The sequence below is a fragment of the Manis javanica genome, chromosome 1 (genome assembly GCF_040802235.1).
Source record: "Manis javanica isolate MJ-LG chromosome 1, MJ_LKY, whole genome shotgun sequence".
NCBI classification, from domain to species: domain Eukaryota; kingdom Metazoa; phylum Chordata; class Mammalia; order Pholidota; family Manidae; genus Manis; species Manis javanica.
Genome location: NC_133156.1, coordinates 90,829,143 through 90,846,992, shown reverse-complemented (window position 1 = coordinate 90,846,992; position 17,850 = coordinate 90,829,143). Strand labels below are relative to the sequence as shown.

The 17,850-nt window shown below is 34.4% G+C and overlaps 1 protein-coding gene across 5 annotated transcripts in view; it reads right to left on the bottom strand.

Moving 5' to 3' along the window:
- Positions 1-17,850, bottom strand: part of AP3B1 (adaptor related protein complex 3 subunit beta 1) — a 273,969-nt gene that overhangs the window by 142,893 nt on the left and 113,226 nt on the right. For all 5 annotated transcript variants that reach the window (XM_073234795.1, XM_073234799.1, XM_073234824.1 and 2 more), the window contains 4 exons: positions 4,783-4,938; positions 3,514-3,611; positions 1,561-1,615; positions 1,404-1,475 (listed from right to left, as the gene is read on the bottom strand). In XM_073234795.1, the coding sequence (XP_073090896.1) occupies positions 1,404-1,475; positions 1,561-1,615; positions 3,514-3,611; positions 4,783-4,938 (381 nt within the window). The remainder of the gene's footprint in view (positions 1-1,403; positions 1,476-1,560; positions 1,616-3,513; positions 3,612-4,782; positions 4,939-17,850) is intronic.

Sequence of the window (17,850 nt, the reverse complement as noted above, 5' to 3'; positions counted from 1 at the left end):
AGAAGTCCATCTCTAATAGGCTCACTAAAAAAATTTCAATTTTTACTCATAAAAACACAAGATGTAGCTATAAACAATTACATTAAAAGTAAATGATCCAAACACTCCAATTAAAAGGCACAGATTATAGGACTTCTTTTAATGTTCTATATACTAGTCATTTTTCAGATATATGTATTAGGGATATTTTCTCCCAGATTATGGCTTCACTTTTTACTTTGATTAGTACATTGTAATTTTCTGTACAATTTTTAAAAACAACCTCAAACATACAGAAAACTTAAAAAAAAAGCAAAACTATTTCTGATCTGATTTGAGACTAGAGTTTTGATTTGAGACCAGAGTTACCAATCTGATACCACATCATTTTCAAATACCTGTGTATATGTTTCCTAGAAACAGAGACATTATCCCACAGACTACAATACAAACAAGAAAATCAGGAAGTTAACACTGATATATCACATCTATGCAACTGTCACTCCTCATTTACATTTTCCTAGTTATCTCGATCATGTATAAAGAAAGGATCCAGCACAATATCATGTGCTGCACTCAGTTGTCTATTTAGTTTCCTTCAGTTTCTCATCTTTCTTCTGACCTTCACAATATTAACAATGATTGCAAACCAATTACTGTGTAAAATATCCTTCAATTTGGGTATATTTTATATTTTATTATTAAACCCAGTTTCCATATGAATAACTAATTATTCCAATATTTATTGAATAGTCCATTCTTTCCCCATAGGTTTGTAATGTCACCTGTATTATATTGTACATTTTCACATGCATGGATCTGTTTCCAGGCTTTCTAGTCTATTCTGTTTATTTTGCTAAGCTTCACATTGTCTTAGTCACTACAGATTTAAATCCCTAACTACATCTATACTGTAGTTATTCCCTGAACACAACACTCTTTTGTAATCCCTTATGTTAGTACAAACTGCCTTTCCCCTACTCCCAAACCCTACAACCTCCCAATCAACCTATCAAATAACAAAAAAATTCACAAAAATGTTATTCTTTTAAGATATACTCAAACATCATCTTTTCCACAAGTCTTCCCACAGAATTAATCCCACCTCTGTGTTTTACACAGCACTCAATTCAAGTCTCTGAAACACTTAAAACACATAATAATGAAATTATCTATTTATATCAGTCTTCTTCAGAGTACCATGAGTTACTCGAGGTACAGGTAGCATGTCTTACTTTGTATTATTAGAATGAGCACAGAAACAAGTATATAATAATAATATAGTTCAGAAAGTATAAAGAAAATCCCTAAATGTACCTATTTTCTTTTTAAAGCAGGTCCCTATTTTGCAGATATGAGAAGCTATGGCAGTATCTTCAAAGTAAACATGCATCAGAGTATCTGAAAAATAAGAGCATGCATACCTTCAGTGTCTTGATCATAGTTGGATCAGTTGACCTAACATAGAAACTCTTCAGATAAGGTTCAAACATACCCTAGATTATAAAAATAAATATATAAATATACTTATGGTACTAATGCATTCATTTCTCGATTCAATTATGTATTCAGTGTACATACCTTTCTTTGAATTGACATTGTTGCTATATTCTGTAGGACAATATACTGCACCTCTCTAGAAATTAAAAGAATATTTTTCATTAGGTATATTTTCCAGTGAAATTATCTTTAATCAACACATTAGAGAAAAATAATCAGCAGCAAGTTTCATATTGAATGGAACTTTTAAACATAATAGTGAAAAGTTTTTAGTAAATCTTGGGTTTTTTTTAAATTTTTAAATTTTGGTGTTATTAATCTATAATTACATGAGCAACATTATGGTTACTAGACTCCCCCCATCATAAATCTTGGATATTTATACCCACTTTTTAAAATACATTTTAAGTAAATATATTTTATTAATATATATTATTAATAAATTAGATTTGATTCATCATGAGGAAGAGTTAAAACCAGTTTTATAATATCATATTCCTAAGATGTAAAGCCAATACTGTAGCTGCTCTGTATGCATGCAAGGAAGGTATTCTTAGGGCTACTGGAATAAATATGACTATAGCAATAATATAAACTCTTGGTTGGTTCACTGTGTCACTCAATTCTGCCCAGAGTGAAAGACAAGTTAAAAAAACAATCATTTTACTTTATGCCCAAACATCTAAGAAATGAAGGTAGAACTGAATCCGGTATAAGGCTTCATGTGAAAGTTGCATTCCAGATCCTTCTGATAATTTTTGAACTACCTATAGTTCAAGAAAGAAAAATTGTTGAACTGATAGAAGGGAAAAGAATGACTATGTATAAAGACAGGGGAGAGAACAGGAACATAAAGGAAATGGTATCTCACTAAGGAATGTCGGAAGCCAATATAGGCCTCAAGTTATAGCACTAAGTTTGAGTTAAGGACAAAAATAAATATGTATTCCCCTCCCCATCCCAGCTCTATTAGTAGAAATAAGCACTCAAAGAAACAATTTAATTTAAAATAATTAATTATTAACTGAAATAGAATCTTAAACAGAGGGAGAACAGAATGATGGTTGCCATAGAGGAGAAGGGTGGGGGATTGGGTGAAACAGGTGTAAGGGGAAAAAAAAATCAGTGAGAATGTTTGGTATCTTGATCTGGGGCAATGGTTACATGAGTATATACACATGTCAAAATTCATCAGCCTATACATTAAGATTTGTACATTTTATTATATATACCTCAATATAAAATATTTTTTTAAAAACTACTAATTACAAAATACCCAGGGTAAGCTAAATGTTTAAATTCTTAAACACAGAAAACAAAACAAACAAAAATCTGATCTTAAAATTTCAAAGTACATGTCACAGGAACTCTATGTAAGTTTTCTGAATTGTTGACCTGAACTGCTGAATTACAGCAAGGTAAAATTAAAGAGAAGGGTATTCTTGCTATCTATCTATCTATCTATCATCATTTATTTACCTATAGGAAATGAAAAGAGTATGCACCTCCTTAAAAAAAGTAGCTATTAAGAACATAGTTCTCTCCTTAAATAGAGCAAACTACAGTAATTAAATGCAGCAACTTTACAGAAAGCAGCAATTCTGCCATAAACTACATATTTAGCATATGTACTGCTTTATATAAAATCACATATAATTATACTAAGCCAATTTGATAATACTGAAATGTGAAATGTATAGTTTTTCAGTGTTTCCAGATTTACTTGAACTCCGAAACACTGTCATTATCACATGTACAAAAACACTTTACTAGGCTACTACTGGTGATAGCACATACTATTTGACAAAAAATATTTTCAATCTCTTTGGACTTGTGTTAAAACCATCTAGTACTTATCATTAACTTTGAGATAAACTGTATACGGGCTTTTATGATGATCCCCTTAAGCATGAAATCTTATTGGTAAAATAGAGTAAGAGCCATGTATTAGATGTCTGAAGACAGATTATATTTGTTTAAACATTATTTTTGAATGAATACAGCAGAGAAAAAATTCACAAAATCATGTCCTACCTATTGCTACGAAGTAAACGCACTAGTGATTTGGAAATAATGCCAGCTTCAGATTTTGGTGATATGTGCCAAAACAGCTGAGCAACTGCCATAACCACCTAAAAGATAAGGCATGAAAACAGTAAAAACTATGAACACTGAGCACCCTATAGTTTCAAAGTACATTCTTATATATTATTTCCATAATTCCTATAGGATTCCTGTGAAGTAAGAAGAATATGTAGTTACCCTTTTAGCAGACTGAAGTGTCCCCCCAATAATTCATGTGTATCCTCAGAATGTGACCTTATTTGGAAATCAAGTCTTTGCAGATGTTATTAAGATAATGTTTAGATGATATCATACAGGGTTAGAATGGGCCCTAAGTCCAATGAATGTCCCTATAAGAGACAGAAAAGGACACAGAGACACAGAGAAGAAGGCAACGTGAAGATGGAGGCAGATACTGGTTGATGTATCTATAACCCAAGGAATGCTGGATTGTTGCCACCCATCAGAAGGTAGCAAAGGCAGTTTCTCCCACAGAGCCTCCAGAAAGAATCAACAATGTTGACACCTTGATTTTTGACTTCTGGCCTCTGAAATATGAAAGAATAAATTTCTATTGTTTTAAACCACTCAGTTTGTGGTAATGTGTTCTGACAGTCCCTAGAAACTAACACAACTTGAGAAAAGAAAATACATGTAAAATGAAATGCCCAAGGTAAGAGAGCCAGTATATGATAAAGCTTGACACAACACTCCAAATCCCATACTCTTAGTATTGCTCCTGCTGTTCTGAAATTGGGATTTAAAAAATTGCAAACATGTCTTTTCAAATGAGCCAAATACTTCAGAACAAGAATATCAGCAAAGCCAAAATATTTAAAAAATCACTGTATTTAATATATAATTAAAGTAACTCTATTAAAACAATTACTCTAAAACAGCAGCATTTGGGATGATACGCATATTATGGACTGTTAACAAATTAAATACTCTCAACCACATTAACATAACAGAGAAATACAGTCTTCCATCAACTGAGAAACATCTTGAGCTCCTATCTTAGGGAATGCCAATAAACAAAGCCACTTCAAAAAAGTAAATGAAGTCCAGTAGGCATATAACTACCAAACCAAATCATCTCATCAAAACCTGATTTTTTGTACTACAAACCAATAAATGCTCCATTAGCACACTCAAAAATAAGACTTGTTTACTGAACTTACGTACTTCTAACCACTGTTTAAAAAAATTCGGTTATTTTTTATAAGGGTTTTAACATACCGCTGCATTCCTGCTCTGAAGCAAAGGCTTCGTATTCCGAATTAAAAGTCTATGGTCTGGATCCATAGTATATGGCTTCTTCTTTTTGCCAGACTTTTCCTTCTGTTCATCATCAGATTCATAGAAATTCTTTTCATTGTCTTCTAGATCAACATCCTATGGGAAAGAAATCCAATCCAAGATTAGTTAAGACCTTGATCAGTCCAAATGTTATACAAAGACATCTTTTTTTTAACATCTACAATAATGGTGATGTTTTACTGGAGAATACTACTGTTAAGGCAATTTGAAAATATTATACTACCTACGTGAAAGAAAGTCTTGCCTTTTCTCGTATTTTACAATACAGTAACTGTCCTTTAGTGCTACAGATGATAATTCTTTTATATTACACAGTAAAAACCTTTGAAAATACTAAATCCCCATAGAAATACCTTTAGCTACCCAAAGGGAAAACTTGACCATTAGATTCTAACAAAGCCTGTAATAATGAGACTACTTAAATTCTGAAAACTATTTCCATAAATTATTAGTCCCTCTGTAACTGGACCAAAGGGTCTGAAGAAAGAAGAGAACTGTTTGAATTATAATACACATAAAAGGGATGATAAAGTTTGACAAGTTTGAAACTACTGATTAAGTGGTCCCTGTGTTATGGAGAAAGACTCAGTCTAAGATTTATGTATATCCACAAGAGCTGATTCTGTTTTGTTTTGTACTTTCCATTTGAACTCTTCATTATCTTTGTCAGTAAATTAGCCTATAGGCATTTAGCCCTAAAAATAAACAAAGAGCAGGCTAAGACAGAAATATCCACATGGATAAAATTCAACTACTGTTTAGAAGTAAGTTCCCTTACCAAGTAACTGAAACAGAACTTTCCCCTTCTGGGAAGAATAAGCAGATGTAATTTTCCTTGTTCCTCTTAGTAAATACAACTAGAAATCCAAAACATTATATATATAAAATAAACCTAAAAATTGAAAGGCAGAGAAAAGAAAGATTGGATAGAATACCAGGACCCAAAAAATGACACAAGAATGAGTTCCTTAGGTTTACATTCTATTTCATATGAAAAAGACTGGGTGCTACAGAAGCTGGTAACCCAGAAACACCAACAAGCAAAGAGAAAACAAAGCTTCCAAAGTCTGCTCTCTGTAGACAAAGGATTAAGAGAAGAAAAAACCAGCAAGACAAAACTTTTTTAGAAATTAACTGCTCCAAGTGCAGTTAATTCTCCAGTAGAGGAAAAAATTATAGCCCCATCTCCACCCACATCCCCATCTGCAAAGGCTGACATGGAGAACCTACTTCTGGGTTTGGATTTCCAGAGATGCCCCAACCATCCCACTAGAATGGTGTCAGAAAAGACCAAGATGGGACCAAGACTTTAATCCTCACCAAGAGGTAACAAGGCACCACGGCAGTGTCAGTGGAGGCCAAGTGGGAAGCTCAGATAGCCAGGCCCACCCATCAGTAACAAGGGACCTTTTCCCTTCCCACTATTCTAGTGTTAAGAGGATGCTTATTGGACACTCCAAGGACTTGCAGAACTGATATCCAGTGGTAACAAAGACACACCACTCTGTGATGTGGAGGACACATATGGAACAGAGGAGACACTTCTACCCCTCCCAGCCAGACAGCTCTCAAGGGAATATTAGTGGGGAGTCAAAAACCCCACATTCACCCACAGTAACAATGAGCATAACCTCTGTGAGGTGTTAATGGAGTCTGAGTAGGGAACCTGGACTTCTACCACAACCTGGCAGTAATGAGGTGCCATGCACCCTACCTTTCCCTGGTGCAGCAGGGCCAAACAAACCTGGCTAAACTATAAGATTTGATAAGATCCAGACTCTCACAATCAATTCAAAAAGGGGCAGAAGACACTGTTACGGACTGAATTCTACCCCTCCTACCCCATTCACACATTGAAACCCGAATCCTCAACCAAGACTGTACTTTTGTAAAAACAGGACCTTTAAAGAGGTAATTAAGGTTAAATTAAGTGATGAGGGTGCAGCTCTAAGCTCTAATCCAATAGGCTTACTGTCCTTACAAGACAGAGGCCAATGATGGCACAGGGAAAAGGCATACCAAGGATTCGGAGAAGGCAGCCATCTGCAAGCCAAGGAAAGAGGCCTTGGGAAAAACGAAATCTGCCAACACCTTCCTTGTTCAGGGACTCTCAGCCTCCTGCAAGAACTGTGAGAAGCTGTGGGAATATAAATGTTGATCAAGCCACCCATTCTGTAGTATTTTGATATGGCAGCCATAGCAAACTAAAATCAACAAATGATTCACCAAAGGAGCTACACAAATGGCAAAAAAGCACATGAAAATACAATCAACTTCATTAGCTAATTGGGAAATGCAATTAAAACCACAGCAAGATACCACTACACACAGATCAGAATGGCTCTGTTCTACAAAAAATACTGATAACACCAAATGATAATGAGGATATAGAGGAAAGGATCACTCATATACTGGTGACGTACATGAGAGGTTACAGTCATAAGCAGGTTAAATAAATAAATAAATGAGAGTGGAAATCCTTGTCTTATTCCCGATTCTAGAGGAAAAGCTTTCAGCTTTTCACCACTGGTAAGATGTTAGCTGTGGGTGTGTCATGTATGGTCTATATTATGTTGAGAATATACATACTTTGTTAAGAGTTTTTATTATGAATGGATATTCAATTATGTCAAACATTTTTTTAGCATCTATTGAGTTAATCATATGGTTTTTATCCTTTCATTTGTTATGTGTGTGTTTGTTATTTCATTTGTTAGATGTGCTGTGCCACACTGATTGCTTTATGGAGACTGAACCATCCTTACATCCCTGAAATAAATCCCACTTGGTCATGGTGAATGATCCTTTTAATGTATTTCTGAATTTGGTTGGCTAATATTTTGTTGAGGATTTTGCATGTATGTTCATCAGGGATATTGGTCTATAACTGTTTTCTTTGAAGTATATTTTATTTTGGTATTAGGATGATGCTGGCCTCATAGAATGAATTAGAAAGCAGCAGTCCTTCCTCTTGTATTTTTTGGAATAGTTTAAGGACAGGTATTAACTCTTCTTTAAATGTTTAGTAGACTTCTCTTATGAAGCCATCTGGCCCTGGACTCTTGTTTGTTGGGAGTATTTTGATTACTGATTTAATTTTGTTAGTAGCACTTGGCCTGTTCAGATTTTCTATTTCATTCTGGTTCAGTCTTGAGAGACTGCATGTTCCTAGGAATTTATCCATTTCTTACAAGTTGTCCAAATTGTTGGTATGTAATTTTCCATAGTAATCTTTTATAACCATTTGTATTTCTGTTGGTTGTAACTTAGCTTTCATTTCTGATTTTATTTATTTGAGTCCTCTTTTTTTTCTTGATGAGTCTAGCTAATGGTTTCTCAATTTTGTTTATGTTTACAAAGAACCATCTCTTAGTTTCATTGATCATTTATAATTTAGTTTTTTTGGTCTCTATGTTATTTATTCCTACTCTGGTCTTTATTTCCCTTCTTTCTACTAGTTTTGGACTTAGTTCTTTTTCTAGTTCATTTAGGTATAGGGTTAGATTGTTTATCTGAAATATTACTATGCTGTTTAATCTTCATGCCTTTGTGGTGTTTTTTTTTTTGGTAACTGATATCCAGTTTCATACCATGGTGGCTAGAAAAGATACTTGATATGAATTCCTCAATTTGCTGAGATGTGCTTGTGGTATAACATGTAATCTATCCTAGAAAACACTTGGTGTGTACTTGAAAAGGATGTTTTGGGATGTAATGTTCCGTATATATCTGTTAAATCCATTTGGTTTAATGTGTTGTTCAAAGACAACAGTTTCCTTACACAGCAGCATTCTCTCAGTCTCTAAGGGATGGCCTCATGTAGGAGTGTCCTGGGTAGACCATGTGCTTGGTTTTGGCTGGCCGGCCAGAGGCTGGGTGAACATGGGCTAAGGGTGTGCTGCTGCTAGGGTTCCTGGGTGATAGTCTGGGGTTACTCTCATGTAGGTACCAAGCTGGAGGTTGGAAGGTGCAGTCTGGGGGGCTCCTGGGTGAGTCCTGGGCTACAAGGCAGTCTGTGGAGCTCCCAGGTGGGCACTAGGCTAGGCCATCTGGCAGGCAGCCAGGGGCAGACACAGTCCAGAGGACTCCTCACTGACAACACTTTTCATCAAAAATATTACCATTAGATTTCTTGGAAGAATATTGTCATCTCAGTGCTTTTTAAATCCACAAAAAATCTTGAATTCTCCAAAAAGAAGAAACATCAACATCATATTATTTGATAACAAAGGCAAGTTTTAAAAGTAATACCCCTCTTCAAAAGTAAACTAGAAATGATGACATTATCATCTTCCTTTGAATATACAGTTCAAAATGAACAACTCTCAGTGCTTACAAAAAAAAAAGGACTGTAATTGAGATACACTTTTATATATCAAGGCCAGAGTTCAGTGACTGCTCTTTATGCAGCTCCAGGCCACTGGTTCTATTAAATGCATTAGTAAACTAATAATATGCAAATAATCATATTATCCAAGCATAAGCACTCACCTATAATCTTTATTCAACTTTAATCAAGCAAATGTTCAAACTCTACCTAAAATTGACATATGACAAAACTGATGTATTAACAAAGCACTATAACTAGGAAATAAATCCTCAAACGCACTTAAAATGCTGCTCTCAATAAGCATTTATTCATTCAACTTCTCCTTTGTTATTAATTAACACACTTTACTAAAGTTCAATTATATTATTTTAATAAAGGACATATTTGTATTGCTTACTGTACAGGTATTTAGGATTATGGTGGTACTTAGTAAAAAGACTGCGAAGTAGTTTTGCCTTTCATTAGTATCTTTTCCACAAAATGTCAAAGACCTTACGAAACTTTTAGGAAAAACATCCACATCTGTGATACTTAATGATAACTTAAAGACCATAAATTAATTCTTGGTATTTAATATTAAATAAATTAGTATAATTTCTTGAGAGGGATTATTTGAAATAGTATAAAGTTTTAACAGGATTATGGGATAACAAATATGAAGGACATATTATGTAATACTGAAAATAGTTTTTGATATCAATTTTTAATTCAAAGTATATTCCCCTCAAAAGTAATTTTCTCATACTTTTAATGAAATTTTAATTTGGTCCTACTGCTTTAAGAATATCATGGTATAACTTTTTAGAACTGGTTCTGCTAATTACTAGACGTATGTAGGTACCAACTACACAATTGCCTAAATTTGAACTAAAAGGAAAAAAATTAATTGATAAATGAAGGGATAATATATTTATGAGGTTAATGAAATGAATGAGATGAGACTTCCACATAGGATGGGAAACAATCTCCAATAACTTTATATCTGAATCTGTGTTACTGCTGGCTATGTTTTCAATCCATGAGAACAGACATTAGCCAAACATAATAGAATCTATATACATACAATCCAAATGGGTATACTAGGTGACACCAGTTCAGTATCACTGCTGGCTGAATGACCATGGCAAATTACTTGATTTCTCCTTGTCTTAACTTATCTGTAAGAGGGAGTAAAAGCAGTATCAACATTTATTAGTTTCATGGTTATACAAGCACTTAGTGCCTACTGTACACTGAACACTCAAATAGCATCTATTACCACTGTTTTTATTTATTTTTTAATTCTTTCTAGAAACCATGTAATAGAACCGATTACTTTACCTCAAATCAAATATCCTTAGATGCCAAATATGAAGGAAAATTTCCTCCTAAAATTATCCCCCAGGAAAGTAACTGCCTCTGAGAATTTACAAATATATCATCAGGCTCTTATAAAATCACTTCATTTCGAACCAAATGTATTGCTTGGGGAAATCATTACACGGAAACAACTTTAATCAGTGGTAGTCACAGATGCTTAAAGTAAGTCGCAAACCCCAGTGACAAATGTTATTTTAAGTAAGCCTTTAAAGATCACTTTCTTAATACAGGTAATACACTATTATAGAGTTTGCCTACAGTAATGGCTACATAAGCAATTTGGAAGTAGTTCCAGTAAGAACTAGAAAAGCCAGGGAAAATAATATGAAACACATCTCTTTGAAGGCACTGAGAAGCTAGAAGAACAGTGATGAATTATGTAGGCAAGACACAGAAAAAATATAAACCTAGAAATCTGACTGACATTTGCCATTGCTTTCCCCCAAAAAACATGTGCTATTACTTAAACAGGAGACTGATAAGCCTAAAAGTTGAGTTGAGCTATCAGCAGATTCACAAAAATACAGAAACAAAAATTAGAAGTTAAGATCCATCAACAAGCAAAATTATACTTTTCCTAGTCTATGGTTTAAAAGCCTGAGAGTCAAATGGATCAAAGACCTGAATGTAAGTCACGAAACAAAACTCATAGAAGAAAACATAAGCAAAAGTCTCTTGAATATAAACATGAGCAACTTTTTTCCTGAACAGATCTCCTTGGGCAAAGGAAACAAAAGCAAAAATGAACAAATGGGACTACATCAAGCTACAAAGCTTCTGTACAGCAAAGGACCAATCAGCTTCTGCTGTAGGCATCCTACAGTATGGGAGAATATATTTGTAAACGACTCACCCATTAAAGTTAACATCCAAAATATATAAAGAGCTCACACACCTCAATACCCAAAAAGCAAATAACCCAACTGAAAAATGGGCAGAGGATCTGAACAGACACTTCTCCAAAGAAGATATTCAGATGACCAACAGGCACATGAAAAGATGCTCCACATCGCTAATTATCAGGAAAAAGCAAATTAAAACCACAGTGAGATATCACCTCATACCAGTTAGGATGGCCAACATCCGAAAGACAAGAAACAACAAATGCTGGTGAGGATGCAGAGAAAGGGGAACCCTCCTATACTGCTGGTGGGAATGTAAATTAGTTCAACTCCAAAGTAATATGGAGATTCCTCAAAAAACTAAAAATAGAAATATCATTTGACCCAGGAATTCCACTTTTAGGAATTTACCTGCAGAAAACAAGATCCCTGATTCAAAAGACATATGCACCTGTGCTTACTGCTGCACTATTTACAATAGCCAAGACATGGAAGCAACCTAAGTGTCCATCAGTAGATGAATGGATAAAGAAGATGTAGTATACATACACAATGGAATATTATTCAACCATAAAAAGAAAACAAATCCTACCATTTGCAACAACATGGATGGAGCTAGATGGTTATTATCCCTCAGTGAAATAAGCCAGGTGGAGAAAGACAAGTACCAAATGATTTCACTCGTTTGTGGAGTGTAACAACAAAGCAAAACTGAAGGAACAAAACAGCAATAGTCTCACAGATTCCAAGGAGGGACTAGCAGTTATCAAAGGGAAGGGGATGGGGAAGGAGGGAGAAGGGGATTAAGGGGCATTATAATTAGCACTCACAATATAGGTAGGTTACAGGGAAGGCAGTATAGCACAGAGAAGACAAGTAATGACTCCATAGCATCTCACTATGCTGATGGACAGTAATTGCAATGGAGAGGGGGGGGGGGGACTTGATAATATGGGTGAATGCTGAAACCGCAATGTTGCTCATGTGAAACTTTCATAACATTGTGTATCAATGATATCTCATAAGTAAAAAAAATAAGCCTGAGAGTCTATAGCCCAGGGAACAAACATTATAAAATTAAAGCCCAGCTTTTAATCACCTCAATCCATAACTGAGGTGATCAAGTGAACTCAAGATTATTGACACCCTTACCTAGTTATATTCAACAGGCAAATCCAAATCTATCATCTCAAGCTTCAAACTAATGTAACTTCCTTTATAAAGGAAGGAAAGAAGGGAAAGAAGAAAAGGCAGTATCATTAAGGGTCAGGATATTGTTTCCATTTGGGAATGAAAACAGGATATTAAGTGGAAGTTGTCAAGAGGAGGGCTTATGAAGTAAACTTACAATTTCTGTTTCTAATCTATGCACTCGTTACATGGGTGTATTCAGTTTGTGAAAATTCATGAAGCCATTTGCTTCTGGCACATGTACATCATGTATTTCTAATTTTTAAAACTAAGCATACAAAAGACAATGATGTGAATGTAAATTAAGAAAAAGTAAAAACAGATGTCAAAGCTAAACAGTGAGGATAAAGACAAGAATTTTAAATGGACTGTAAAATAACTATGGATAATATGTTCAAAGACTTAAATGATAAGACTGAGCTTTTGGCAGGGAACTCAACAATGTATGACTTTTACAGAAAAGTCAGACTCACTTTTTAGTATCATTTTGATACAAAGCACTATAATTTCAACAACCATTTGTATAGTTCATAAGCATTCTTTAAATTTGACTCTAGCTAATTTTACATTTGTGATAATTTGGACAGAATACAAGATTTGTGCTCTCTTAGAGATAATAGGCCAGATAATTAAATAAGTTAAGTGAGGACTCGGACTTTGTGCCTTAGATAACTTTGAACAGTCTTAAAATAATCATTCTTAATTAACATTTAAATGAATGATGGAATGAATTTTATTTTAACCTTGCCCAGAAGTGGAAAACTTGATTAAACAAGCTAAACAAGATATTCTGAGAAAGATGTTTCACCTATTTAAGTGTAAAAATAGATAAATGGGTTTCAAAGGTGTTGAAACATACTGAAATCCATTTATAGTAAGAAGTTTCTACCTGCTCAGCTCATTTCACTAATTGTACATTAGATACAAGAGGAAGATGAACCAATTTTAATATATTACCATGTGCATTTGAAAGAAATATTTTAGAAATATTTCTGGCTGAACTGCTTAATTTTTAAATTTATTTTGTACTTTCTAATATATTTACCTAGAGATTGGTATTAGCAGTCTCCATTTATGCAACACATCTGTAAATCTGGAACCAAGTAGAAAGACCTCTCCTACATAGCTGCTTTAAAATACTGAAATAGCTGTTATGAAGCCTTTAGGAATCATTCTAAATATAAAGTCCTTATTCAGAGTATATTATGCACATAATTTTAACTATCTGGTTAAATAGTCTGGTTTCCTGACACAGAGATAATAAAAGGTATAACTTACAAAGAAAAAAGAAAATATCAAGTATATCTTTCATTCTCTATCAAGGGGCAGGGAAACAGAAATGTGTATTAGAAGTTTCTGCAACATAAAGGTAAAAAAAAAAGTCAATTATTAAATGTACTGTTTCTATTGAGCCTGGAGAAATGAGACATTGTCAGACATGGGGTTTTTAATGAATATTAATTAAAGCTTTTTACATTGTAGTTATGTTGGCAATTTTTCCAAGCCCCATGGTCATCAAGTAATGCCACATTTACTCTAATACACTATTGATATGACTATTACAAAAAGATGGAACCCATTTGACAGAAATCTAACTGATGTAAAAAACAACGAACCCATAAAAGCTGTTCTTTTGGATAAATGGCTGGTTCTAGAGCCAGGGCCATTAAAATAAATTAAATCATAAAGTATTTAAACCAACAAAGTTTTGTTTTTTCAAAGCTGAAAATTTTGAGCAACCAAATAAATACTGACAGAATTATTTTATAACCCAATGAATAAAATATCTATGAATCCATACTTACATTTTAAAAAATGACTCAAAAATAAATGGAAAAGAAAAGTCAAGCCTACCTTACAGAAGAATTTCAGATAATAACTATAGTACTATTATGTGAATGTGTACTGGAGGCTTGAAATGTATTTCCATGACAGCATCATCTCCAGATTCCAAGATGATGTATATCTCAAACAACTAATATAGAAATAAAGATGCTTCTCCACAGAAAACTATTAAATGACTCAAAAAGGAGCCCTAGCCTTGAGAACACAAAAACATAAAACATATGTGATAAAGCTCATAAGAAGAGTATAAAAAATATATTTGTAAATAAATATTTGATTTTTCTGTGTTATAAAATATATGTGTATAAAATGAAATTACATACCAACAATAGGCTACTTCCTCCATCTTTCTGAAAAAGTATACATGCCAGCTGAATCCAGAAAAAAGCTTTAATTCTCTCACTTGGAAAACAGAGACAAACTTATATTTGAGGAGGTTTTGTAGTTCCCTTAGAGTGAAGACAGCGTTTTAGACTGACCATTTGACCCAGGAATTCCACTCCTAGGAATTTACCCTAAGGATGCAGCACTCAAGTTTGAAAAAGACAGATGCACCCCTATGTTTATTGCAGCACTATTTACAATAGCCAAGAGTCCATCAGTAGATAAATGGATAAAGAAGATGTGGTACATATACACAATGGAATATTATTCAGCCATAAGAAGAAAACAAATCCTACCATTTGCAACAGCATGGATGGAGCTACAGGGTATTATGCTCAGTGAAATAAGCCAAGCGGAGAAAGAGAAATACCAAATGATTTCACTCATCTGTGGAGTATAAGAGCAAAGGAAAAACTGAAGGAACAAAACAGCAGCAGAATCACAGAACCTAAGAATGGACTAACAGTTACCAAAGGGAAAGGGGCTGGAGAGGATGGGTGGGTAGGGAGGGATAAGAGGGAGGGAGAAGAAAGGGGGTATTATGATTATCATGCATAATGGGGAGGGTGGGAGAAAGTGGGGGGCTGTACAACACAGAGAAGACAAGTAGTGATTCTACAACATTTTGCTATGCTTATGGACAGTGACTGTAATGGGGTTTGTGGGGGGGACCTGGTATAGGGGAGAGCCTAGTAAACATAAAATTCTTCATGTAATTGTAGATTAATGATAACGAAAAAAGAAAAAATAAAGAAAAGGGGGATTACTCCCTGAAAGGATAAAACTAACTGCAAATAAACGATTAATGCATGCTTTAAATATCCCTAATTTTGATTATTTAAAGGGTGTCAGATGATCAGCTATGGAAGTACATTTTTCTGATAATATTCCTTTCTCTCAAAAAAAAAAGAAAGAAAGAAAAACCAGCAGTTCCTGTGTGGTGATCTGCAATAGGTTCTTCACAATTGTATAAAGGGCATATCAGAGTGTGGGCAGGGGGTTTGTTTGTGTTTATACAGAGGATTGAAGCCTAATTTGGCTACCCAGAAAATGAATTAAGATACGATACGAAGAAGAACTTCCAACATCAACATTCTCTGGAAGAGTCATTCCAGAAGATGATCATCAAAAAACTTCAACAAAGATCCTGGTGCTGTTGTAGTTGTAGCTGCATCCATCCCACTGGTTCCTGGACTTGCCATTGGAATGAAGAAGGAGATATCTAAGCTGGCCTGTGCATACAGTAAAACAACAAATTTGACTGGATCTATACTGTCGGAACTCAACCAAGAATTAGGAGAAGTGCAAGTTGCAGTGCTCCAAAATCTTGCAACTATAGACTATGTACTGTTAAAAGAACATATAAGATGTGAACAGTTCTCAGGAATGTGTTAATTTGTCTGATTTTTCTCAAACTATTCAAATTCAGTTAGACAATATCCATCATATCATTGATAAGTTTTCACAAATGCCTAGGGTGCCTAACTGGTGTTCTTGGTTTCACTGGATATGGCTGGTAATTGTAGGTCTGCTTTGGTTATGTAGCTGTATTTCTATTATGTTAATGTGTGCATGCAATTTAATTAGTAGTTTAAGACCTATACATGCTTGTGTTGCTCTACAAGAAGATATGTCAAAGAAATAATCTTCCCATGTTTTCTTCCATCTGCTACTTCTACAGCTTTTCTTCTTCCTTCCTAATTACAATCCTTTAGTAGAATTCGTGCCTCATATTGAAATTACCAAGTATCATAATTCTTCCAAGTGGTAAAGATACCTCAAGACAAATGCTGGGCATAGAAGCTACAGGGAATAAATCTGCAAAAAAGTAAAAAGCTAACCTTTTCAAACAATATTGTTTCTCTCTCACTTACCAACTTTACATTTCCCTGTATGGCCCTGGAAGATGACTGGTTAGCCAGAGACGGGTAAGATTCCTCAAGGGAGGAAAAACCTAAGACAGGCACAGTCACAGGGGGGCCATCAGGTGAGAAATTGGGGATCAACAGAGGTGAGGCTTAGAACCTCACTCCCCGTTTTGAGAGAAATCTTCTGCATCCGTGCATGTTCTGTTGCCCTTGTCTAGCTTGGATTAATACTTAGTCTATAGGCACACACCTGATCATCTACATTTGCCCTCTTACAGCACTAAACTATGTTTTCTACCTTTATCTTGCCTCTACCTACCACTTTAGCATTTTATTAAAAATAATAATAATAATAATAATAATAAGGGAGAAATGTGGGGTCCACATATAAATCAAGTGTAAAAATCAAACGAATAATTATAATTAACCTGATTGTTTATAGTTCATGATGCGTGATCAGAACCGAAAGTTTCTGTGATGACTGCCCTTGCACTGTTCACCATGTAAGAACTTATTCACTATGTAAGAACTTGTTCACCATGTAAAAACTTGTTCATTATGCTTCAGAAGATTGGAAACTATTGAGAATTAGGCATGGGGTTGATTAATGATTGTGCATTGAGTCCCCTATACAGAATTTTGTTGTTGTTAACAACCATATGATCAATAAATATGAGATGCCCTCTCAAAAAAAAAATTAATTTCACTAACAAAAAATAATAATAATATGAGGATAGCTAGTAGAAGACAAAGCTAAAACAGTGAGAACTGGGTGTGTTTGGAGAGTACTACAAACACAAATTTACTATACAATCCAGGAATTACATTTTTAGAGAAATGAAAATACAGGTCCACACAAAAACGGGTGGCACTGGAGACAAAAGCTACAGCTCCACTGTGTGTACAGAAAAAAGTTGAGAGTATAATAAGCATAAGCAAGCACAATCCATGACTGTCAGATGTATATATATATATATATGTATGAAGGCATGCATTTTGTGTGTATGTTAAAGAAATTATATGTTTTCATCAAGGGAAAAAATAAAAAGTATATAGTATTACCCACATGTACCATTTATTTCATTTATTCCTTTCTATAGTTATTACTATCTATTATCATTTCTCTTCAACATAAACAATTTCTTATATTTCTTGCAATACAGTTGTC